We start from the raw sequence: 27,647 nt of genomic DNA, 5'->3' as shown, positions 1-27,647 counted from the left end.
ACACTAGTAAGTAATTTAATAATATTGGGCAGGTTTGTTAAATTCTCTGGAACTTCTTTTCATTATCTGCAAATTGAGGAGTTTTAACTATATAATATCTAAGTATCTCTTCTAGCTTTAAAATATGTTAATTTTTTACTTAGCTAATATTTATAATTCACTCTTTAGAATTTTTGAAAAAGATGAACAGCATGTACTTGTGTTGAATAAAACCCCTCAAAGCAGTCAATTATTTCTTCCATATGAATCTCAGAAATTAGTCAAACCAATAAAGATGCATCCTTCAGAACCAAGAGTTAAAGGTACAGTATCTGTTTATTATTCAAAAACTTAGTTTTCTTTGAAAACACTTAAAAGAAGAAATAGAAAGGAGCAACTTTAGTTATCATTTGGTGTAAGCAAGAGCAAACAATACTGGAGACCTATAGACTCAGTAAAGTGCCACTTTGATTTTTTCTGAGAGCAAACAAGATGTGCCTTCTATACATAACATTTTTCTCTTTGAGAAAGAAATCACTCATACGATATTTTTTTTTTTCTTTTTTTTTTTGATATTTTTTTAAAAAGTGTTTCAGCCTGGTTTCCAGCTGTCAGGGGAGGATGAATAATTATATATTTTTCATTTCATAATACAATAATTTCATATTGTATTATCAGTATGTATGATTAAAGTGAGTGGCAGACTTGTGATAATATTTATGACTTAGTCACTGAGATATTTCAATGTTTCATTCAATGGATAGATTAACTACATTGTGTTAGGTTAACTGTATTGGCTGTTTTAGTCCCCCAGTCATTAATATCACCACTCTTTGTTCTTTGGTTCCCCATTATAAAGATGTAGTCCCATTATAAAGATGTAGTTTTGTCAGCTGTTTTTTTATTTTATTTTTTTTCCCTTTTTTTTTTTTTTTTTTTTTTTTTTGCGGTACGTGGGGCCTCTCACTGTTGTGGCCTCTCCCGTTGTGGAGCACAGGCTCCAGATGCGCAGGCTCAGCGGCCATGGCTCACAGGCCTAGCCGCTCCGCAGCATGTGGGATCTTCCCGGCCCGGGGCACGAACCTGCGTCCCCTGCATCGGCAGGCGGACTCTCAACCACTGTGCCACCAGGGAAGCCCTGTCAGCTGTTTTTTTAAATTTAATTTATTTATTTTTGTCAGCTGTTTTTCATTTTACGTTCATGGTTATTGTAATAGCTATTATATATATTGAGGAATTAAGAATATGTAGTGATTCATAATTCTTTATTTTAATTTAAATTAAATATTAATGTAACTTGATTTTTTAAAATTACAAGATTAGGTTAAATATTGGGCATGCTATTTGATTCTATTTCTGGAATTGATTTGAAGTAGTACCATCTAATAACCTAGATAAAAAAGAAGAAAGTTCTGTGAAGCAGTCAAAACTTGCCAGTATTGACTTCAGACAAAAAGAAAGTGATACTCAGGTAGGTATTTCTTTTTTAATAGTACAAATTAAGTGCTTGCATTAAATGAGATAGTGAATGTATTGCATTTAGGACGTGTGTGTGTGTGTGTGTTATAAATATATTAAAGTAGCCATTAGTTCAATCTCAGGATCTAAAAGACTTAAAAGAGTTTCAATATGGCAGCCTGAGCACATACTGTAGCCTTCTCCCTTACTTCTAAAAATAAAAGATACTTGAAAATACCAATCTCTGTACCCAGTAGACCAAAAACGGTAAGACATTTCTAAAGGAATTGTATTGAAGAGGGAAATTGTGGCACCATCTCCACAATGTCATCATTTCTCAAGCTCCACTGGTGTTTTCTTTCCCTGCTATCCTTAATGCTAAGCTTTCACCTCAAGGTTATTTCATGGTCAGAAGCTAACCATTACAACTTGTCATCATATCTTCCTTCTAGGCAGGAAAGAAGAAGGGGAGAAAGGCTAGTTGAGTCAGCCTCATTTTAGGGATCTTTTATGGAAGCTTCTTAAACAATTTATGTTAATGTTTCATTGGCCAGAACTTTGTAACATGGCTACCTCTATCTGCAGAAAGGTTGAGAAATATGATGGGTTTTTTGTTTGTTTGCTTTTAAAATCACAACACAAAGGAAATGTAGATATTGGATAGGATAGAAAACTGGCAGTTTCTGTCATAAGAACAAATCAAATAGATGAAAAATAAGTAAGGATGTAGAGGATCTGAGTAGCACAATTAGCAAACTTTTTACCCAACATACACAAAATTCAGTTAAATTTTGTTTGCAGTATTCACCAAAATTGACTATTTACTAGAACAAAAAGGATATCTCAACCAATTCTAAAAAGCTGCTCTCTTCACTAACCACAGCATAAAAAAATACAAGTTAAACGAAAACATAGCCCTCTCCTCAAAAAACTATTTGGCTGAGAAAATCACATACTTTGAAATTACTTTTGGGTTATAGAAGAAATCAAAATAGAATTTAAAAACTACTTAAAAGAATACTATAAACCCAAACCTGTGAAAAGTAGCCAAATTGGTCCTCAGAGAGACATTTATATTTGAAAACAAATATACTAGAAAATAAGAAAGATTAAAATTAGCTGAACTTTAAGTATGAAAAGTTGCACTCAAAGTATGAAAAGCTTAACTCAAAATACAGAAATAAAATAATAAATGCAAAGAAAGTAGAAATTAATGAAATTTGAAAGTTGGGTTAATTAATATAGCCAAAAGCTAATAAGTTTCAGCAAGTGTAGAGAAAAAAGAGAATACCCCCCCAACAAAAGAAAATAATAAAAAGGGGGAAAGGTGCATACCTCTACACTTATGTAAGACATCTTTTCTAAGTCCTAAAAGGATACTATAAAACCAAATACCCATAAATTTGAAAATTTAGGTAAGATGGACAGGTTTTTAGCACAATATAAATTGCTAAATAGACTGAAAAAGAAAAACATGAATAGATCAATAACTTAGAAGAAACTGATGTAAGTGAAATGGAAGTGTATATAAATACCTATTTCCCTCTTTTCTCCCTTATTTCCCTCCCTTTTCCCTCCACCACACATGCCCTTCAGAACACGCCAGACTCAATTTTTCAGCTGAATTCTACCAAACTGTTAAGGATTAGATCAGAGTTTCTCAATAGTGGCACTGTTGACATTTTGGGTCAGATAATTCTTTGTTGTGGGGTCGTCTTGTGACCCACTAGAGTCCAGTAGCACCTCATCCCCAAATTATGACAATCAAAAATATCTCCAGACATTGTCAAATGTCTCCTAAGAGGCAAAATTGCCCCCAGTTGAGAACCATTGGATTAAATAATCTTTTTATACAAACAATTCCAGAGTATAAAAAGAGTCGGAAACTATCCAACAAATTATAAATGAATAATCCATTAGATAGCAAGGACAAGGATAGTGAAAGAAAAGAAAAATTATGGTATGTAAGAATGAACATAGATGTAAAAATCCTAAATAAGTTACTAGCAAACCAAATTTTGCAATGTAACATTGAAAGAGTAATATATTGTGACTAACCTTGGTTTTCCCAAAGAATACAATGATTGTTTAGCATTAAGAAAAATCTAACAATATGATTTCCTATATTAATAGATTAATAAATGATTTTAAATAAAGATTTTTAAAAGAATGTTAGGGAGACTCTTACTACCAGATATTAAAATGTTTTTTTTAATTTTTTAATTAATTAATTTTTAAATAACTTATTTATTTTTGGCTGCATTGGGTCTTCGTTGCTGCGCGAGGGCTTTCTCTAGTTGGGGCGAGCGGGGGCTACTCTTCGTTGCGGTGCGCAGGCTTCTCGTTGCAGTGGCTTCTCTTGTTGTGGAGCACGGGCTCTAGGCACACAGGCTTCAGTAGTTGTGGCACGTGGGCTCAGTAGTTGTGGCTCGCGGGCTCTAGAGCACAAGCTCAGTAGTTGTGGCACACGGGCTTAGTTGCTCCGCGGCATGTGGGATCTTCCCGGACCAGGGCTTGAACCTGTGTCCCCTGCATTGGCAGGCAGATTCTTAACCACTGCTACACCAGGGAAGTCCTAAAATGTTTATTTTTAAACTTTCATTACTGAGATATAATTCACATATAAAATTGATTGTTTTAAAGTGTACGATTCAGTGGTTTTTAGTATATTCACAAGATAGTGTAACCATCATCACTGTAATTTCAGAACATTTTCATCATTCCCAAACATTTTTAAACATTATCAAAATGCAGTTATTATAACAGTGTGGTACAATAAAAGACAAATTGATGAATGGAGTATATCAAAATAAAAAAGCTTTTGTATGGTGAAAGACACTAACAGAGTTAAAAGAGCGACAGAATTGTCACTTAGGGGATTGGTATCTGTAATGTATAATATACAAAGAAATACATAATAATTCGTCAAAATTAATTTAAAAAACTATAAAAATGGTCAGAGGATAAGTCAGCTTACATAAAAGGAAAGACTAAGGGTCACTAAACATAACAAGATGCCTGACCTCAGGAGAACAGGGAAATGCAAATTAAACCAATGAGATACCTGGTTTCACCTGTCAGATTTGCACACATTAAAACATTTGATAATGTCTAGTGAAGTCAACACCAGTGGGAGTATAATTTGGGACAACTGCTTTAGAGGACTGGTTCACAGTACTCATTAAAAATAAAAATGCACATACTCAGCAATTTCACTTCTTGGCACCTACTCTAAACAATTACTTGAAATACTTGTACAAATACTTGTACCAGGAGGAATATACAAACATGTATATTGTTTAAAACATACATCAAGGGCTTCCCTGGTGACGCAGTGGTTGAGAGTCCGCCTGCCGTTGCAGGGGACATGGGTTTGTGCCCCGGTCCGGGAAGATCCCACATGTCGCGGAGCGGCTGGACCTGAGAGCCACGGCCGCTGAGCCTGCGTGTCCGGAGCCTGTGCTCCACAACGGAAGAGGCCACAAGAGGCCCGCGTACAGCAAAAAAAAAAAACCAAACAAAAAAACATACATCAAAACTGTAACAACACTTGTTCTTTAAGGGCCAAGTGTTCTTTGAGGGACAAGGTCTTTTTCTTATGATCTAAAGGCACATAAGATGACAGAATTAAGACCAGTGGCTGTTATAACAAATATAAATGGATAAACTTTCCTATTAAAGGTATTTTAATTTCAGGTCAAATAAGAAATATCAGTGACTCTTCAAAATGAGTGACTCAGGGAGAATGAAAGACTTGAAACAGACAATACAAACATTAGTAAAGTAGCGATTTAAATATTAGTATTAGTGCTTTGTGACTACCTAGAGGGGTGGGATAGGAAGGGTGGGAGGGAGGGAGACGCAAGAGGGAAGAGATATGGGAACATATGTATATGTATAACTGATTCACTTTGTTATAAAGCAGAAACTAACACACCATTGTAAAGCAATTATACTGCAATAAAGATGTTAAAATAAATAAATAATGTTAGTATTAAATAAAGTTAAAAATGAAATATTAGCTTTGTCATACATATTTTGAAAAGAAAGTTTCAGGCTTTAATCTTTTAACCTACTGCTTTCCTTTCCTATAGTCAATTTGTGAGATTATAGGGGATGGAGAGACACAGACATCAGGTTATTAGTTGAGAAAATGGTAAGATTCACTTGATTAATCATGAATAAGGAAGAAAAATTTTAAAGTTTACCTTAAATGAAGAAATACTATCAGGCATAGTTATTATACTTGTCAAAAACATCAAATTCCTTGAGAGTTAAACCTTTTTTGTTTCCCAGTGTTTGACTTAATGTTTTGTATGTAGTTGTTTCATTTAATTTAATGTTTTGTTTGTAGTTGTTGTTGATGTTGATAATAACAGTGAGGATGAGGAAGATGACAGTGTTCTTGGAGAGCCCTGAGTATCCATGGCAAGCAAAACATTCTGTTGTTTTGTGTAGTCAATTCTAATGCTTAATTTCTTTTGTTCAGGTATTGAATGACTCTGCTGTGAATAACCATTCAAAGTGTTCACATGTTACGGCTTCTAAAAGTTCACAAAATTTTATGCAGTTCAGGTAACCTTTAAAAATAAGAAAATGCTTTATTTTCTGAAATAATTTATCGCTCAGTAAATAATATAAAAATTTTGTTTATTGTATTTTAGATTAACTCCACCGAAACAATCAGATTGCAATCAATGGTTAGAAAAGGGAGATACAGGTATTTGCTGTTTATATTTTTCCTAAGAAATGGGAGTAACAAGTTATATCAGGTTTTTATACTAGTCAAATAAATTATTTGTATTGGTTGCATCTCTGGTTAACTGACCATGCATGCCTGGTTTTTAAATACATTTTTCTTAAATATAAAACAAATACATTTTATTGTAGAAAATTTGGAAAATGGAGAAAAATATAAAAGAAACAAAAATATGACCACCCAGATATAACTGACACTACATAATACTGTTGTATATTCTTATATTTTTTTCTATGCATATCTGTGTTTTGTTCTTTTAGTTTATTCCTCCAAATTTGAAGCATACTATGTATATTATTGTGTATCCTTTTCTTTCCACTTGATGTACTGTTAAGGATATTTTTCCATGCCATTAAATAGATTTTATTTGTGATGACTTATAATAGGTCTTTGCATCGGTATGCTGTAATTTATTTAGCCATTCTCTCACAGTGAATATTTTGTTATTTCCAGGTTTTTTGCTGTTATAAATAACGCTACTATATTCTTTTATATAAATATTTTATTATCTTGGATTATTTTCTTTGAATAAAATCATAGAAAGGTCACAGAATATATATGTATGAGTTTTTTATCCTAGAATCAACTAGCTATTGGAACTTTGATGCACCCTTGAGAGACAGAGACTCATTCTCTGTCTCTATGTATATATGTATATGTATATGTATACATGTATGTATATGTATATATAAAATATATAATATATCATAGAGACACATAGATATGTATATATATATATATTTTTTTGGTAGCCCAATAACGCATAGTAATTATTCTATTCATTAGGCATTAACAACATTGAGGTTAGTCTTTACCTCTTCTTGTCTATAGCATGTGGATTACTGACTTATTTTGAAATTTAAAAAATGGCTTATTCTGACAGTGTAGTTTTCTGCAAATATATGCACATTCAGAATGGTCATATAATATACTATGAGTCTATTCCTCTCACTCTCAATATAGGATTCAACCAAGACAATATGCTTATTTAATGCAGATGGATAGTCTTCCTGCTTTCTTCTGGAGAAAAGAATTATATCTTATCTGCCCAGGTGATATATTTCACCTGTTTATAATCCTCTATATATGCTAAGCTGACAGAGTGTTGGACAGGGAGGAACAGATAATCTCTAGGAACAATATACCCCCTAATACAGATATATGGGGAAATGCATGTATCTGGCATAGTCCTAGTTGCCATTGAGCATGTATGGTGAGGCTTCACACCCAAGAAGGCATATAATTATCTTCCAAGAAGAAAAGACTCTTCAACAATCTCCAACCCTATCTTTTGAAGAAGTTAATATGTTGTGAAAATAGTACTGTGACTGAACTCAAGAGACAAAACTATAAAACATTCAGATGACCAAATAGGGAAACATTTATTCAAGATAGGAAAGAATTTCTTAAAAAGAATTAAAAAGCCAAATCATAAAAGAAAAATTGATAAATTTGGCTATATTAAAATTAAGAATTTCTGTTCATCAAAAGACACTATGAAAAGAATGGGAGGCAAGAGAATATATTTCCAATACATAAAACTGTCAAAGGACTAGTTTCCAAAAATGTATAAAAAACTTCTACAAACGAAGAATAAAAATATGGACAACCCAGTAAGAAATATGTGCAAAATAAATGAATAGGCACTTCAAATAGAGAAACTTTTGTGGCAGATAAACATGAAAAGTTGTTCAACAAATCAGGAAACTGAAAAATAAACCCACAGTGAGATATTATACACCCATCAGATGAGCAAAATTCGGAAAGTCTGACAATAGTAGATGTTGATGAGAATGTAGGACAGTTAGAACTCTCATAACTATTGGTAGGGACTGTCATTTATAAATGAAATATATTGTCATATAACTAAATTATAATTGGAACTAGTAATTTTGTCTGGTGAAATCGAATGATTTCCTAGGATAGCTCAGGATGGCTAGCTGCCACAACAAAAATTGGTGAATAGTTTCAAAACTAAAGTTTGGAAAATAGTTTAACATCTGGTAAAATGAAAGATACACTACCCTATATTTTGTAATTCCACTCCTAGGTATATACCTAGAGAAATACAAGTACATATGTACAAGTATATATATAGAAGAATGTTAACAACATTGTTTGTAATAGCCTCAAAGCAGAAACACCCCAAATGTCCATTTGCAATAGAATGGATAGATAGATATATTGTGTTTGTACAATGGAATACATCCGTAAAAGGAAGCAAACTATGTCTATATGCAACAATACATAACGAATCTCATAAGTGTATACTAAACAAAAAAGCACGACAAATGTATTATTATTTCATCATATAACATTTTAAAACAGGAAAAAAAACTATATTGCTTAGGTGATGAAACTGTATAAAGCAAATCAGAGTATTGATTATTACAGAAGTCAGGTTAGTGTTTACCGATGAGGAGGAAGATATGTGGAATATGGGGCCTTATGGAGAACTCATAATGTTCTATTTCTTTACCTAGGTGGTGGTTACATGGGGTGTTCTCTTTATAATTTCGTTCGTTAAACTGTTCATATAGGTTTTATTCTCTTTATGTATTGGGTTGAACTATCTAAAATCTCCATTTTTAAAAAAAATTTTATTTATTTATTTTATTTTTGGCTGTGTTGGGTCTTCGTTTCTGTGCGAGGGCTTTCTCTAGTTGTGGCGAGCGGGGGCCACTCTTCATCGCGGTGCACGGGCCTCTCACTGTCACGGCCTCTCTTGTTGCGGAGCACAAGCTCCAGATGCACAGGCTCAGTAGTTGTGGCTCACGGGCCTAGTTGCTCCGCGGCATGTGGGACCTTCCCAGACCAGGGCTCGAACCCATGTCCCCTGCATTGGCAGGCAGAGTCTCAACCACTGTGCCACCAGGGAAGCCCTAAAATTTCCATTTTTATAGACCCAGAATAGTTAAATATTGGCAATTTCATATGGTTTGGCTAATATGTTTTATTTACAATTAAATTACAAACAGAAAATATATTTTGTTCTCATATAACAAACAGATGCTGAGTGTGGAGATAAAGAGACGGTAAAACAATTGAGAGAATCAAAATGTACTTCACAAGTAAGTCAAATGTTTGGTTTCTAATTTCTAAGCAAAATATTACAATTTAAAGTATTCTGTTTCCATTTTAATTTCAGTTTGGTATAATGAAGATTATTTATGTGAGGTCTAGATCTTATTAGTTTGGTAATCAAGTTGCTGTGATGTTACAGATTCTATCCCTTGGAGGAGTTATAGATTTAAAAATGAAGCCACAAAAAGTTTACATGAAAATTTACACAAAAAAATTGTCATTAATAATTGACTATATATAATTGATACCACAACAACTAAATCATAACTGAAGAAAACAATTTTGTTTGGTAAGATTGAATTATTTGCCCAGGCTGCCACAAAAGTATCTTCAAAATATTTTTTAATAGTGGAAAGCTTTAGTGATGATAGGCGTAGGCAATGTACCGTAGCTACTAAGGGATAAGACAGGAGAAACAAGAGTAGTATTCTGCTGTAAAGAAATACAGGTAAAAAGCACATTTTCATTTTTTTGCTGGAGGGACCCAAACTGTTTCCGTAATGGGATTTGTTAACAAAACATTTGAGAAATCATATTCCTAAGCCTACAAAATGATATAAAGGAAAATTAGTATTCAAGTTCTCAATCTTTGCAGGGAAAGTAGTATAATGAATTTATTAGGGCAAAAAGTGCAAAGAACATAAGAAGTGAGAGCAAGATTGCTCTTTTCTTTCAAGGGGATATCGTATACAAATCTTGACCCAGAGTATGATGTGGAAATTTTAAAAGAAAAATCATTCCTAACCATTTTTCTTCATCAATCTGAGTATGTCCTGGTTATGAGTTACTTTTTCAGGTAGGGGTAGGTGAGATAGAGCTGGGAAGAAAAGAAAAATTGGAAAATCAAAAATAATTATTTTCCTGTTTTTTGAACAGATATATTTTGATATCACTTTCACCAATTATTATTATTTTACTTATTTTGTCTATGAAATGATAACATCGTATGTTAATAGGATGTTTTTAACCTCATATTTTTACATATATGAGTTTATTAATGCAATAACATTCATTTTTATAGTTTTCTGTTACTTTGAATTTGCAGGTTACATATGCCGAACATTTGGGAAAGCCAATAGAAAGTAATAGTGATGAAGTAGAAGAAAGGGCTGAGATTTTTCCACGAACTCCTGAAATTCCTTTATTTTTAAGGACTCCTGAAGCTGTAAGAACACCTGACTCTGTGGAGAAATTACCTAAAACCCCCTCATTTGAAATGTAAGATTTTAATTAGTAATTATAATGAAAGAATCTACATATTGAGTTATGTAAGTAATTGATAGGAATAGTAAAATGCCTAATACCTGTAACTTTTAAAAGTTTTTATTATGGAATATTTCAAATATACAAAGGAGAGAGAGAGAGTAAGTATAATGAACTCTCATGTACCTATCACTCTGTTGGAACAGTTATACACATTCTGCCATCTCGTTTCATAGATCCTCTTCCCCATTTTCCCTGAAACATTTAGCTGAAGGTGGACTAGATCATGAGTACTTATCAAGTTCAATAGTATAAGATTTAAGATTTTCAGAAGAATAAAAAATGTATGGAAAAATTTTAAACGTCGAGCTAAAAAGTTACTATCACATTTGGTAGGTTGTGTACATCATTGAATAATGTTCCAGCAGTCATTTTTCCTTAATGTTATAGTGTCTAAAACAAGAGTTACCATTCTTTTAAGTAACCTTAGTAGACATAAATATCTGTAACATCATTATTTAACTTTGGAAAATACAGATTTGTAGTTTACAGCCAAGAAAATAGTGCTGCATTCAAGCTCTCTGTTTAGTTCAATCTTTTCTTAAATCTGAACCCTGAGATTCTTCTAAAATGTATGTCAAACAGATTTCATTTCATCAGGAATCTCTCACCTGTGTTCTACTCTGTTTTTTAAATTGCTACTAAGATTTTTATATATGAATGTCATGCTGTTGACTCAAACACAGCATGTTCAAAGTGGAACTCATCATCAAATCTGAGAACTGTAAAAGTATGTGGCAATTGTATACTAAAACCTCTCTTTATGGATGAGAAAACCAATCTGTAAAGTGACTCATTAATGGTCATGGAGAGAGTTATAGAAGTATCTTCAGACTTCTATTATTTAACACGCACTTAATAACACTATGTGTAAGCATTTAATAAATATTGCTCCTTTCATATTCACAACGGCTTTATGAGATGCAAGTACATTATTATCCTTATTTTATAGATGAGGAAATAGAATCACAGGTGATACAACTCATTGGTGGCAGAGTTGAGATTTAAACCCAGGCAGTTCTGCCTCCAGAATTCATGTTTTAACCACGTGTTATATACTGTCTTGTCTAATTATTTTTCCCAAATCATTTTATAACTTAACTCCCTTATGAAGCAATCTGTCATGGCTGGCTTCTCATTAAGACTAAAATTTTGTGACTGCTTTCAAGATCTTGGGGACAGTATAGCATCAGGCTTAAGAGCTTAGACTTTGAATCTTTGTTGCTACATTCAAATCCCAACTCTGGCACTTACATTCTTTTGAGCAAATCATTTAATCTTCCTATGCTTCAAAATCCTCTTCTCTGAAATGGAGATGATAATAATGGTAGATATCTCATAGGGTTATTGTGAGGAATAAGTAAATTAATGATAATGAAAATACATAGAATAGAGCCTGACAGTATATTCTTAGTAGGAATTCTTTATTATCATTTCATAATTGATTATTCTACTTTAGTTAATATTATTCTCCACCCAAAACCATAGGTTTGTTTTTTTCTCTATAGGTTTGTCACTTCAATAACTACTTCCTCCCTTTTCCTGCTATGCTAATTCTTACCTCTATGCCATTGCCTATGGTGCTTACCAGTCTGCAATATTTAATAATATGTATTTAACATTTTGATGATTTATTTCTCTGTATCAGAAATAGAAATACAGCTACTGAATGTCAAACGCAAAAGGAATCCCCTGGATTTTCTTTTCTTATGAGTTATACTTCTAGATCTCCTGGATTGAATTTATTTGATTCTTCTGTATTTGATTCAGAAATCTCATCACATCAGGTAATATGAGAAGCTAAAGTTTTATTTCTAAAAAAATTGTATACTGAAACCTCAAAAAGTTTAATTCTTTAATACTAAACTTCCTTGGAGCACAGTACAAAACAGAGGCAATTTATTTTATTTAAAAAATTTTTTATTGATGTATATTTGATTCACAATGTTGTGTTCATTTCTGCTGTACAGCAAAGTGAGTCAGTTATATATATTTTTTTGTATATATATATATATACATATTCTTTTTCATATTCTTTTCCATTATGGTTCGCCACAGGATATTGAATATAGTTCCCTGTGCTGGACAGTCAGAACTTGTTGTTTATCCATCCTATATACAAAGTCTGCCTTTGCTAATCCTAGACTCCCAATCCTTCCCTCCCCTCCCACCTCCTTGGCAACCACAAGTCCGTTCTCTATATCTGTGAGTCTGTTTTTGTTTTGTAGGTATGTTGACTTGTGTCATATTTTAGATTCCACATGTAAGTGATATTGTATGGTATTTGTATTTCTCCTTCTGACTTACTTTGCTTAGTATGATAATTTCTAGGTTCATCCATGTTGCTGCAACATGGCATCATTTCATTCTTTTTAATGACTGAGTAGTATTCCATTGTATATATATATATGCCGCATCTTCTTTATCCATTCATCTGTCGATAGACATTTAGGTTGTTTCCACATCTTGGCTATTATAAGTAGTGCTGCTGTGAACACAGGGGTGTATGTATTTTTTAGAATTATAATTTTGTCTGGATATATGTCCAGGACTGGGATTGCTGGATCGTATGACAACTCTATTTTTAGTTTTTTGAGGAACCTCCATACTGTTTTCCATTGTGGCTGCACCAATTTACATTCCCACCAACAGTGTAGGAGGGTTCCCTTTTCTCCACAGCCTCTCCAGCATTTGTAATTTGTCAACTTTTAAATTATGGCCACTCTGACTGGTGTGAGGTGGTATCTCATTGTACTTTTGATTTGCATTTCTCTAATGATTAGCGATATTAAGCATCTTTTCGTGTGCCTATTGGCCATCTGTATGTCTTCTTTGGAGAAATGTCTGTTTAATTCTTCTGCCCATTTTTTGATTGGCTTGTTTGTTTTGTTGTTGTTGTTGAGTTATATGAGCTGTTTGTATGTTTTGGAAATTAAGCCCTGTTGGTCACATCATTTGCAAATATTTTCTCCCAGTCTGTAGGTTGTCTTTTCGTTTTGTTTAAGGTTTCTTTTGCTGTGCAAAAGCTTGTAAGTTTGATTAGGTTCTATTTGTTTATTTTTGCTTTTATTTCTATTACATTGGGAACCTGACCTAAGAAAACATTGGTATGATTTATGTCAGAGAATGTTTTGCCTATGTTCTCTTCTAGGAGTTTTATGGTGTTTTGTTTCATATTTAAGTCTTTAAGCCATTTTGAGTTTATTTTTGTGTATGGCATGAAGGTGTGTTCTAACTTCGTTGATTTACATGTAGTTCTCCAACTTTCCCAATACCACTTGCAGAGGCAGTTTTTAAAAGATTCTGAGTATTGATAGCATAACAATGTTCCCCCATTATCTTTATGTTTTCAACCTCAGGTGGCTCAAATTGACATCAGTTCATAAAACAGAATCTCAGGATAGCAATGATTTAAATTGCAGTTAAAGGCAGTTTAAAAATTAATTTGGCTTTGTAATTCTAAACAAACTTCATATATTCTCAGTGTGAAAAAATTTTCAGGTAGGTAGTTGGTCTTTTCAACTACATGTGTATGTAGAAACAAAAATTGACAGGATTAAAGGGAGAAATAGACAAAAACACAAACTTAGTTGGAGGTTTTTAATACTCCTTTCTCAGCAATTGATAGAATTAGGCAACACAATCAAGAAAGATCTCATATAAAATCTGAACAACCCCATCGACCCCCTTGACCTAACAGACATTTATAGAATACCACATCTAACAACTGCAGCATATTTATTCTTTTCAAGCACTGATGGTACTTTCACCAAGATAGACCATATTCTGGGCCATTAAATGGTTCCTAATAAATTTAAAAGGATAGAAATTATACGGAGTATGTTATCTGATCATAATGGAATTAAATTAGAAATCAATAAGATATTAGGAAAGTCCTAAATATTTAGGCCATGGATCAAAGAAGAAATTAGAAAAGATTTTGAAATGAATGGTTATGAAAATTCAGCATATCAGAAACTGTAGGTTGCTGCCAAAACGAGAGCAAAATAACTTTAAATAATTTAATTAACCATTTAAATAATTAAATTAATAGAAAAGAAGAAAGGTCTGTAATCGGTGACCTAAAGTTCCACCTTGAAAAGCTAAAAAAAGAAGAAAGTAAACCCAAAGTAAGTAGAATGAAAAACTACGAAGAATAAGAAGTCAATGAAATAGAAAACAAACAATAGAGAAAATTAGCAAAGCCAGAGTTGGTTGGTTGAAAAAAATTGACAAAATTTATAAACTTACTAGATTGACAAATAAAAAGATAAGATTTACCTGTATTAGGAATGAAAGAGAGGATATTATTATGGCTCCTACTGATTTTAATAATAAGAGAATAGTATGAAATAGAAGACTGATAAGGGAGAACTTCACTTTTACATATTAAAATATCCTATAAGCCTAGAGCAATCAAAATAGTGTGGTAAAGGTACAAGGATTGATTGATTGATCAATGGCATGGGAAATGTCTTGAAACAAAAGAATTTAGAATGCAATATAGATAGGACCACAAATTAGTGGGGATAAATTAGGCATTTGTCTTACACTGTACACCAATAGATATTATAGATGTATTACATTTTAAAATGTTAACCATAAAATATTTCAGAAGAAATATACATGAATATTTACCAGATCTTAAGAGAAGGAAGTATTCTCTAAGCATGAAAACAGTGGAAGAAGAGCCAAAAGAAAATAAAGAGGGTTTTGGTTTGGTTACATACAAAATTTTATATGTTAAAAAAATTTAAAGGCAAAATGATAATGTGTTATAAAATATTTGCAATAATATCACAAACAGTTAAGGTCTTTATTGTATAAAGAGCTTATATGTACCAGCAAGAAAATTACTGCCTCAATAGAGTTATGGACAGAGTCTATTTGGTGAATAGATAATTCACCGAAAAAGAAATTCAAGTGCCTTATAAAATCTCTGGGAAAATCAGCTTTCCTTATTAATTGTCAAAGAAGTATAAATCTGTGCATAATAGTATATATTCAAGTGTGATTTATATTAGAAAAAAATAGAAACAACATAAATGTTTTAAACAAAAGCATGATTGAAACTATATTGTATGTCCATATTAGAGGAATAATAAAATGCCATAAAATAAGGTTTTGGAAGAATAGTTATGTGGAAAAATGCTCATAATGCAATGTTAAAAGGAAAAAAAAGAGGACAGAAAACTATGTTTCATGATCCCATTTTTTGAAAACCCTGTTTTACAGAGAAAATGGACTCTTTTGGCAGCAAAACTTTATTTGAACTGACATGAAGCTGTAATACTTTGTATTATTTTTATAGTCAGGAAAGCAGTAACAACAACCTGATTTGTAAAAGGCCTTCAGAATAAAACAAAGTTAATTAGAATTTTAGGTTATATTAATATTCCAAAGTAGGAAGTATCCTTGGTATAATATATATATATATAGCCTATTAATATTTTATCTATTGCCAGAGTCAAATCAATAAACCTTATTTTAATATAAGTCAGTGATAGTTTTGAAGATAGATCTCTTTTTAATTACAATAATGTGCTATAAAGAATGTTGCAATTTTGTCTACTCTAATTATGCTTATTAGACAAACTAGGCTTTAGAGTCTAATATAAATGCTATACCTACTGTTCTACTGATTTCATGAGTAATATTTAATGGAAATTTTTTTTCAGTTTCATGAACATTATTCTGCAGGAAATTTAAATCTTCTCTCATCACAACAAGAAATTGGTAAGTGATTTGAAGTTTGCTATATATAAAACCATGTTAACTTTCACCATTTGTGTTTAGTTTGTCTCTGATTTTCTTAGGCACTCAGTTTATTCTTTAAAAATATCCGTTACTTCTGCACCATTCACTAATTATTATTATTTTTTTTTAGCAATTTAGCTTCTTCTCTCACTACTCTACCAAAACTTGCTTTTTCCAATATTACTAATGACTTACTAATTATCAAACATTATGAGTATTTTATTTTTATTATCATATTCGGTCACTTTGCAGCATTTGATATTGTTGACTATTCCCATCTCCCTTCTGCAGTTTTTGGATTTTGTCTTGTCTCGCTGGGGCTTACTTTTTATTGGACCTTCTTTCTTCATTTATCCGTTGATTAGTTCATTTATTCAACATATAAAAATAAATGTATTTATATATAGTATATTTTATATCAGGTACCACTTCTGGCTCTGGTGATAGAATAGTGGACAAGAATGCAAAATTCTCATAGGGTTTATGTTCTAGTGGGATAAACTGAAAATAGACAATGATTATATGTAAGGTAATGCACTAAAAAACAGTTGATATGGATTTGAATTGGCAGTCAGACTCACTGTCACAATTTCTAGTCTTAGATTTACTTAACTTTATAGAAAGATATAGGATAGGAGATAACAGCATGTACAGCATCTTTATCTTATTGAGAGGCCCACCGGCAACCCAAATAATAAGCTTTCTTTTGCTACCTCGTCTACATGGGATATGTAAAGCTGCTAGGACAGAAGGCATGATGCAGGTAAATCACCTTGACACACAAAAGCTGCAGGCTTGGTTTCCCACCTGAAAGCTAGGAAGGACTATATACCAAGTCACAGGTCCTCTAATTCAGGTGTAGTCCCACCCAGTAGACTAGTCAAATACATCATTATACGTTTACCTTAATTCTTATTTTCTAAGAAAACAGTGCTGTGAGGAGTCAGACTCCAAGGTCATTCTTCCAGGTGGGCCTGGATCAGCACAGGCCTGATGTTTACTCACTTGTGGGGTTAAATATTATGAAGAAAACTAAAGCAGAGTAAGGGAAATAGGGAGTATTTGGATTGGGAAGATAGTTGCTGTGTTCCAAGGGAATCAGAGAAGGCATCACTAAAAGGCAGCAATTTGAGCAGAGACCTGAAGGAGGTGCAGGTACAAGCTACTGGGATAACTGTTCTAGGCAGAGGGTTCAAAGGCCTTGAGATGGGAGTGTGCTCAGCGTGTTCATTGAACAGCAGCTTAATTGATATGATTGGAATAAAATAAGGAAGGAAAAACTGGTAAGAAATTAAATCAGAGAAGTTGGAGGGAGAGCAAACTATAGGGGACACTTAGACCATTTAAGGACTTTGGGGTGTTTTTTTCTCTGTTTGAGATGGGAAGCTATTGGAGAGTTTTCAGCAAGGACTGAAATGATCTGACAGGTTTTAAAAGAATTGTTTGGCTCCTATACGGAGAACAGACCATATGGAAACGTGGGGGAGATCAGGGAGATTGATCAGGGAGCTATTGAAATAGTACAGGTGAGAACTGATAATAGTGCGGATGATGTCAGTGGAAGTGGTGAGAAAGATCAGATTTTGGTTATTAAGTTTTCTGAAGGTAGAGTTGTAAGGATCTGCTTATGGACTGGATGTAAGGATTAAGAGAAAGAAGGATGATGCCAAGATTTTGACCTGAATAATTTTAAGAATGGAATTAACATCTGTTGAAATATAGAAGGCTGTAGAAGTTGATTTGAGATTGACAGGAGTTTAATTTTAGAAGTGTTATCACTGAAAAGCCTATATTAGATATCTGAGTGAAAGTAAGTAGGAAATTTTATATATGAACCTGGAATTCATTGGGGTGAGACATAAATTTTGGAATTGTCATAAATGGTTATTAAATGCCATAAGACCAGAATGAATCCAGCAATTGTAGACATTCTTTAAATGCGACTATCTAAAATATTAAATCTATTTACATTCTCCCCTTTGACACTCTCATTTGACACTCATTCACTTCAGCATTTTCAAATATTATAATACATATCTTCCCTGCCTGACTTCTCCTAACTCTCTTAAACTCCTGGACCTTACTTTTCTTAGGCTCCCCCCACGTTTTATTTTACTGAGATAAAATTGTCATACACCACTGTATAAATTTAAGGTGCGTTACATAATGGTTTGAAGTACTTATATTGTGAAATGATTCCTGCAGTAAGTTTAGTTAGCATCTATCGTCAAATATAGATACAATTAAAAAATTTTTTTCTTCTTTGTTATGAGAACTTTTAGGATTTAATCCCTTAACAATTTTCATATGTATAACACAGTAATGTTAACTATGGCATCATGTTTTACATTACATCCCTAGTACTTATTTATCTTATAACTGGAAGTTTGTACCTTTTGACCACCTTCTCCCAATTTCCCCTCTCCATACCCTCACCTCTGGTAACCACAAATCTGATCTCTTTTTCTGGGAGTTTGGTTTCTTTCTTTTCTAATTTTTTAGTTTCTACTTATAAGTGAGATCATACAGGTCTGACTTATTTCACTTAGCATAATGCCCTCAAGGTCCATCCATGTGGTTGTAAATGACAGGATTTTCTCCTTTTTTATGGCTGAATAATATTTGTATATGCATGTATACATATTTAGATATCTCACAACTTCTTTATCCATTCATCCATCATTTCACACACAGGTTATTTCCATATCTTGGTTATTATAAATAATGCTGCTATGAACATAGGGGCGCAGATATCTTTTCAAGTTAGTGTTTCATTTCTTTTGGATATATTCCCAGAAGTGGAATTGCTGGATCATATAGTGGTTCTATTTTTAATTTTTTGAGGAACTTCCATACTGTTTTCCATAGTGGCTTTAGCAGTCTATAATCCCACCAGTAGTGCACAAGAGTTCCTTTTTCTTTTTCTTTTTTTAAATTTTATTTATTTATTTATTTATTTTTGGCTGTGTTGGGTCTTCGTTTCTGTGCGAGGGCTTTCTCTAGTTGCGGCAAGTGGGGGCCACTCTTTATCACAGTGCGTGGGCCTCTCACTGTCGCGGCCTCTCTTGTTGCAGAGCACAAGCTCCAGACGCGCAGGCTCAGTAGTTGTGGCTCATGGGCATAGTTGCTCCGCAACATGTGGGACCTTCCCAGACCAGGGCTTGAACCCGTGTCCCCCACACCTGCAGGCAGACTCGCAACCACTGTGCCACCAGGGAAGCCCAAGAGTTCCTTTTTCTGTACATCCTCTCCAACATTTTTTATTTCTTGTCTTTTTGATGATGGTCATTCTAACAGGTATGAGAAGATATCTCATTGTGTTTCTGTTGTTGTTTTTTTCTTTTTGGCTGCACTAGGTCTTCGTTGAAGAAAGACCGCAGAGAAAGCACGCAGGCTTTCTCTAGTTTTGGCAAGCGAGGGCTATTTGTTGCGGTGTGCGGGCTTCTCATTGCAGTGGCTTTTCTTGTTGTGGAACATGGGCTCTAGGTGCGCGGGCTTCAGTAGTTGTGGCCCATGGGCTCAGTAGTTGTGGTGCGCGGGCTCTAGAGTGCACGGGCTTCGGTAGTTGTGGTGAACAGGCTTAGTTGCCCCACAGCATGTGAGATCTTCCTGGACAAGGGATCGAACCCATGTCCCCTGCATTGACAGGCGGATTCTTAACCACTGGACCACCAGGGAAGTCCCTCATTGTGTTTTTAATTTGCATTTTCCTAGTGACTAGTGACATTGAGCATATATTCATGTACCTGTTGGCCATTTGTATATCTTCTTTGGAAAAATGCCCATTCAGATTGTTTGCCCTTTTTTTTTTTTTTTTTTTTTTTTTGCGGTACGCGAGCCTCTCACTGTTGTGGCCTCTCCCGTTGCGGAGCAACAGGCTCCAGACACGCAGGCTCAGCGGCCATGGCTCACGGGCCCAGCCGCTCCGTGGCATGTGGGATCTTCCCAGACCGGGGCACGAACCCGTGTCCCCTGCATCGGCAGGCGGACTCTCAACCGCTGTGCCACCAGGGAAGCCCTGCCCATTTTTTAATTGAATTATTTGTTTGTTTGCTGTTGTGTTGTATAAGTTCTTTATATATTTTGGATGTTAACCCTTTATTGGATATATGGTTTACAAATATATTTTCCCATTTTGTAAGTTGTCTTTTCACATTGTTGATTGTTTCTTTTGTTGTGCAGAAGCTTCTTAGTTTGATGCAATCCCATTTATTTTTCATTCTGTTGCTTGTGCTTTAGGTGTCATATCCAATATTGTTGCCAAGACTCATATCAAGGATCTTTTTTCCTATAGTTTCTTCTAGGAGTTTCATGGTGTCAGGTCTTACCTTTAAGTCTTTACTCTGTTTTGAGTTAATTTTTGTGAGTGATGTAAGGTAGTGGGTCTAGTTTCGTTCTTTTACATATGAATATCCTATTTTCCCAGCACCATTTATTGAAGAGACTATCTTTTCTCCATTGAGTATTCTTGGCTCCCCTGTCAAATATCAGTTAATTGTGTGTGCTTGGGTTTATTTCTGGGCTCTCAGTTCTGGTCCATTGATCTATTTGTCTGTTTTTATATCAGTACCATTCTGTTTTGATTACTATAGCTTGAAATCAGGAGTGTGATGCCTCCCTTCTTGTTCTTTCTCAGGATTGCTTTGGCTTTTCTTTTGTGGTTCCATATGAATTTTTGGATTTTTTTTCTACTTCTGTAAAAAATATCATTAGAATCTTGATAGAGATCATCCTGAATCTATAGATGGCTTTTGGTAGTATTGGCATTTTAGCAATATTAATTCTTCCAATCTGTGAACATGGGATACCTTTCCATTTATTTCTGTGTTCAATTTTTTCTGTGAACATGGGATACCTTTCCATTTATTTCTGTCTTCAGTTTTTTTCACCAGTGTCTTGTAGTTTTCTGAGTAGAGGTCTTTTACCTCTCTGGTTAAGTTTATTCCTAAGTATTTAATTGTTTTGGTGTAAATGGGATCATTTCCTTTATTCCTTTTTCAGATAATTTGTTAGCGTACAGAAATGCTGCTGATTTTTGGATGTTTATTATGTATCTTGCAACTTTAGTGAATTTGTTGTTTAGATGTAACAAGTTTTTGGTGGAGTCTTTAGGATTTTCTATATATAAAATCATGCCATCTGCAAATAGAAATAATTTTACCTCATACTTTCCAATTTTGAGGCTTTTTATTTCTTTTTCTTGCCTGAATGCTCTGACATGGACTCTCAATACTATGTTGAATGGGAGTGGACACTCTTGTCTTGCTCCTGATCTTAGAGGAAAAGCTTTCAATCTTTTATTATTGTGTATCATGTTAGCTATGGGCTTATCGTATATAGCCTTTATTATGCTTATTATGTTGAGGTGAGTTTCTTCTATATGTAATTTTTTAAGAGTTTTATCATGAATGAGTTGAATTTGTCAAATGCTGTCTCTGCAACTATTGAGATCATATGATTTTTTCTTTCATTCTATTAATGTGATGTATCATGTTGATTGATTTGCATACATCAAACCATCCTTGCATCCCAGGTATAAATCCCACTTGAGCATGATGAATGATCCTTTTAACATGCTGCTTAATTCAGTTTGCAAGTATTTTAGTGAGAATTTTTGCATCTATATTCATTAGAGATATTGGTCTGTAGTTTTTTTTCTGGTGGTGTCCTTTTCTGGCTTTGGTACGAAGGTAATGCTGGCCTCATAAAATGAGTTTGGAAATGTTCCCTCTTTGATTTCTTTGAAGAGCTTGAGAAAGATTGACAATTAATTCTTCTTTAAATGTTTGGTAAAATTCACCAGTGAAGTCGTCTGGTAGGACCTTATTTATAATTGTATAATTGATATCTCTTTATACCTAAGGCATCTGTTGACATTAAAAACTCAGTATATCTGAAATCAAACTTGTTCTCTTTCTGATATACCTAATGGTCTCTCCATTATTCTAGTTGCCAAGACTCAGAACATCAGGGTTAATTTTAACTTCTTTCTGTGCCTGTGACTACATTCAGCTAGTCATCAAGTTTTATCAGTTCTCTCTCTGAAATATTTATTTTCTTTTCTATTTTCATTATATGGAAATCATTATATTTCAAAGTCTTATTACCATTCACCTGGGCTATTGCAGTAACATTGTGATTGGTCTTTTCATCCTTTTAGCTTACTTATAGATCATACCCCAGTTACTCTCCTTATGCATAATGTTGGCCATCTCATTGCCCTGGTTAAATAAGTACCTTTAGTGGCTCCCCTGGAGTAGCAAATTATGCTCCCAGTTTTCTAACCTAGCTCCTAAACCTTTTCTCCTATAAAAATAATCTGTGCTTTAGCCATACTGAAGAACTCACTGCATCCCAAATCTGCCCACACTTTCTTACCCACTTTTTCTTCCTGAAATCCTCAACTTCTATCACTTTCTAACCATCTTTTCAAGACCAAGTTCTCTTCCACAGAACCTTTTATTTTTCCCCTTTGACATTCCATTCCAAAAAGCTCTCTCCCTAAAAGGGCCTAGATGAAGACTATTCCCCAAGCTGTACAACTTGGGGCTCTGGTTGCCTAACAGAAAGTAAAGAGGATATTATCTGAAGACTAAGTAACTGAGTCTATGAAAACTTCCCAGATCAACAACAGACAGACAGCAATTGGAATTGACTTTCCATTAGTCATTTTTAAAACATGGTAAAAGTAAAGTAGCCATATTTAATTAGGTTATTTCTAGGTATATGACTTCTGCACATACTATCACAAATTATAAATTTTTAAGATATTTTTCTGAATTTTTAGTCATCGTTATCATAGAAATAAAATTTATTTTCTATTTTGAAAAAAAAAGCTCTTTCACTTTCCTGAATGTCTTTTTTAAAATACTTTTTTGTATCTATACCATTATTATACTGTCATTATTTATGAATATATATAAAATCTTTTCTAATCATAGGTTCTTTGAGGACAGGGACTCTTGTTTACCTTTGAATTCTCCACAGCACCTAGACTACACAGTAATCTTGTACACTAATCTATTATTTTATTTAAGGTGATCACAGGAGTTTTATGAAGACTTCATATGAACTTCTTTTGTTCTGAAATTAAAATAATGTCAAATTCATTTTTCAAAGGGAGATTCAAGATTTTTAGTTCTTTCTGGATCTATAGCTATGTTATAGCTGTTTTCCTTTGTTTAAGTCTTATGGATATGTACTGAAGTGAGAAAGGGAGAGAGGAAGAACCCAAGGATCAGTCCATCCTGATCTGTCCATCCCTCCAGCCGTCCATCTACCCACCCACCCTATTGCTGGTTGGCTCAGCTTTATTTAGGGTAAAATAACTGAGATATTTGAAAATATATGAAATTTCAAAGTGGCACAAAGTAAATTGTTTTGCTTAACATATTAATTGAATTGGTTCTCTGTGGAAAAAATATAGATGCTTTAAAAGACTTATTTCAAGTAAGTCTTTGGATTACCGTACATTTGAAATTGTTTAATAGTAATTAAAAATTCTAATTAAGATGTTGAAAATATATTTTTATAATTGTAGTCTTAAATAATATAATGAATGAAAAACAATATTTTTCCTTAAAGGCAATTCTGGGGATCATTAACCAAGTAATTCTTTATGTAAAGTTGATTTCAAAAATTCCTTTTAAAACTGTAAAATCCTTTTCACTGTTCTGTCAATTTCCTTGAACAATGCCATAAACAGTATGTTGTAGTTATGCAATAAGTAATAGTTGAATAAATTTGACTTATACAGTATGTCTCAAATCTAGCATTTCTTTCTCCATTCCCTTTTCTATGATTGTAGGTAATGCCAAGCTTTCATCATCTCTTTCCTGTTAGCCCCATTTCTAAACATTTTCCTGTTCCAGGCTTTCTACACATTCTCTCCTGAGTAATCCTTATAAAGCAGTTCAAATCTTGTCATATCTCTGCTTGTAAACTTTTTTTTTTTTTTTTGCGGTACGCGGGCCTTTCACTGTTGTGGACTCTTCCGTGCGGAGCACAGGCTCCGGACGCGCAGGCTCAGCGGCCATGGCTCACGGGCCCAGCCGCTCCACGGCATGTGGGATCTTCCCGGACCAGGGCACGAACCCGTGTCCCCTGCATCGGCAGGTGGACTCTCAACCACTGCGCCGCCAGGGAAGCCCTTCTGCTTTTAAACTTTTAATGAGTTCATCTTATCTATCAAATAAAGTCCAGATCCTATAGCTGGAAGTTCAGCAGTCTTTACAAGCTCATCTTTATTAATTCCATTTTAATAACTCTTTGTTATTTCTCAATGGTTCTGATAAGCTGAATTGACTTCTGTTACCCTTATATTTCCTATGTACACCTATTTCTGCTCCTCTGTGTTATTCTCTCCTTTTGACATTTATTACTCCTCTTTCTACCTTATATACTAGTTCTTTATATACTTGAATTCAAATTACATGTAAGTGGGGTTTAAGTTTGGACCTGTTTAACCTTCCACAGTACAAAGGACAATGCTTTACACATAAGAGAAAAACAGTTAAGTATGTGATTCAATGTTACCCTATTTATTGTGTGCAATATACTGTAATTTGGTAGATTATAACCAAATTAATCATATTATGTAACATGAATAGCATGATATTGTAATATTTATCTTCCTCAGGAAACTTATTTGGGAAACCAGAAGGAGAAGATACCTTTACTTTTTCTTTTCCATTGGACTCTTCAACTCATACATTGGGAGCTGGAAGAGATGATTTTAGTTTTGCGTTTCCATTTGAACAGGATCAAAACTCAACACCTTCTTCTGAAAAAGAGTTTTCATCCTCCTCACAAAATACCACACAATTTACTTTATTTTGAACTAGTTACTAATTTATTGAATTATTTTACTACTCTGTAATCATCTAGGGCAGAAATTTACATTATTACTTAAACTATGAAGACCACTTTCTTTTGTTGATTAAAGAAATGGTTACCATAGTAACATTATTTGATTATATTTATTTAAATATTGAAGGAAATTAAGACTGTGTCATCTACTTTTGTTTTTATTTGCAGCATTAACTATCATTATTTATTTTGGTTTTGATTTTGCAAGTTATATTCATACAGAACCTATGCTTCACTGCTGCAGTAAAAGAGTGGTACTTTAATAATGATCTCAAAGAATTTATGTTATTGATAGTGAATAAAATGTGTTATTTTCTTCTAATACAACAAAAATTAAAATATTATCATTTATTCTAATAGCTTTAGTAGAAGGAAATTAAATGTGAAAGGCTAGAGTAATTTCTGAAAATTGGTTGGTTGCATTAATTGTGATACCATTAATATTTTTGCTTAAACTTTTTTGAAGAACATTTAAAATTTTGTTTCCTGTCTTCAACAAAAAATTCACCTTTATGTTTTATATGTAGTATTTGCTTGTCAATTATATAGCTTAAATGAAGATAATTAAAATTTGATGAAATTATATAAACATAATTGCTCAATATCTTTGTATTTGTGCTTTTTAAAATTAGTTGTATTGAGTTATCAAGAAATAAAGAGTCTGATCCATATCTTGATGTGTGACTGCTGAAAGATTTTGAGCCTCACCCTGTTTTCTTCCCCTTCTGCCCCACATCTGGTCAAGCTGGTAAGAAAGCACAGGTGTTTCCTTCTTTGGCATCAGTGGGAAGTTCAAACCATGTATAGGAACTTTTGCCATGGCTCACCCCTAACCACCGTAAAAACCCAAAGCCAGTCTCCCTTCTCTGCTCTATCAAGCCATTTTCAGACCAGCTTGTGAGGCCTGGTCTGCTCTCCCCAGAAAATGTTATTATATGAATAATAACTTTTTCATACCCTATTGGAATGTGTGGTGTCATCAGTCTCAATATCCAAACCAAATTTTGGGTGAGAATCAATCTTACTTCTTCAGGGTATCCATAACATATCACAATTGTATTAAAGTAAACCTTCCCAAACTTTTTAGAAGTCAATGTAACTAATGATAGAATTTAAGGAAACTTTGGATTGTGTTTTAAAAAACCTTCAACAGCTGGTTGAAAGATAAAAATTTCAGTTAAAAACCTGGAATTTTTCTTTTTATACCAACTATTAATTTTATTGTTCCTATGGTTTAATTAATTGGTAGTTTTGATGTAATAAAGACATTTACTATATATGAGAAAGGATAAAAATGTTGTAACTGGCTTATTATTTAGTAAGAGGTTCAAAACTGGTTTTAGCCTTGGAAAACCCACTGATTCCGTGGTTTATTTTTACCTTAAATAGAGAAATGTCTAGCAAACCAGTATGGTTAGATTTATCATGTATCAATAAAAGAAGTAAAATAAAATAAGTGCTTTTAAAGTATCTATAGTGTGTGTGACATTTTGAGGGCATATAAAAGAGCCAAAAGATACAGTCTTATACCCAAGGAACTTATAATTTAGTTGAGGAGACAAAACTTAGGAAACAAAAGCACATGCGAATAAAATAGTTGATAATCAGATTCTACAGCTTATAACTTGGTTTCTGCTAGAGAAGAGATTGAGTGCTTTAAGAATTAGAAAAGAAAGTCCATCATGGACTGGAAAGCCTAGGAAGGATTCATTGAAGAGGTAGGACTTGAATTAGGACTTTAAAAGTATGTAGATGATAAAAGTCTTGAGTATAAGGTTGATGCCTTTTCTAGTTTACATTTTTTATTGCTTAACTTCACTGGCTAGTGTTTAGTAGGATTTCATTAAATGCTTGTTGAATTTATAGAGTTGAACTGAATTGGTAAAGGAGGAAGGGAGCACTTTCTACGTAACGGAAACAATATGATGAGCAGAAGAAAAATGCAATCACAAATTTAATGTATGTGGAAGAAATTCAAGAATAGGCCTAATTGGAGTGGAGAATAATACGTAGTAGGAAATTGAGTTTAATAGATATGGTACTGATTTGTAGAGGATCTTCAAGTGTTTTGACTTGATTTCTGAGGCCAATAAGGAACTTAATCTTAAATGCCAGAGGTGCAAGAAAAAAGAAATGGCTAAGAAAGATTAAACAGACAATACAGTTAGAGTTGGGAGAAATTAGAGTTAAACCAATTAGGAGACATTATGCAGTGTTAAGTTCCAGGTGATAATAACATTGTCTTGTTGTTTGATACTCCTAACACCTAAAATTGGAAAAGTGTACCTTAAGTACATTTGATTGAATACCATCTAGGTATAAGGTAAGAGGAGGAAGGAATCAGTTATTTGGTTGTGTTTGAATGTCACAGGTCCTCCAACTGGTGAAGGCAAGTGCAGTGTTTCTAATACAGATCACAAAAATAACTTTGTATGATCAAATAGCCTTCTAAAGGTAATTTTTTTTTTTTTTTTTTTGC

The 27,647-nt window shown here is 33.5% G+C and overlaps 1 protein-coding gene across 1 annotated transcript in view; it reads left to right on the top strand.

Annotated features, from left to right (window-relative positions):
- Window positions 1-25,138, top strand: part of CUNH14orf39 (chromosome unknown C14orf39 homolog) — a 52,674-nt gene extending 27,536 nt beyond the window's left edge. Inside the window, exons 9-18 of the mRNA XM_027111414.1 lie at window positions 169-302; window positions 1,374-1,450; window positions 5,927-6,012; window positions 6,102-6,157; window positions 9,206-9,267; window positions 10,326-10,498; window positions 11,898-11,903; window positions 12,192-12,330; window positions 16,222-16,279; window positions 24,939-25,138. Coding sequence (XP_026967215.1) covers window positions 169-302; window positions 1,374-1,450; window positions 5,927-6,012; window positions 6,102-6,157; window positions 9,206-9,267; window positions 10,326-10,498; window positions 11,898-11,903; window positions 12,192-12,330; window positions 16,222-16,279; window positions 24,939-25,138 — 991 coding nt within the window. The remainder of the gene's footprint in view (window positions 1-168; window positions 303-1,373; window positions 1,451-5,926; window positions 6,013-6,101; window positions 6,158-9,205; window positions 9,268-10,325; window positions 10,499-11,897; window positions 11,904-12,191; window positions 12,331-16,221; window positions 16,280-24,938) is intronic.
- The last annotated feature ends 2,509 nt before the right edge of the window (window positions 25,139-27,647 follow it).

Source organism: Aethalodelphis obliquidens, unplaced genomic scaffold, assembly GCF_003676395.1.
Source record: "Aethalodelphis obliquidens isolate GAN/ISIS:26980383/991018 unplaced genomic scaffold, ASM367639v1 scaffold10, whole genome shotgun sequence".
NCBI classification, from domain to species: Eukaryota; Metazoa; Chordata; class Mammalia; order Artiodactyla; family Delphinidae; genus Aethalodelphis; species Aethalodelphis obliquidens.
This window is presented reverse-complemented; position numbering and strand designations above follow the sequence as displayed.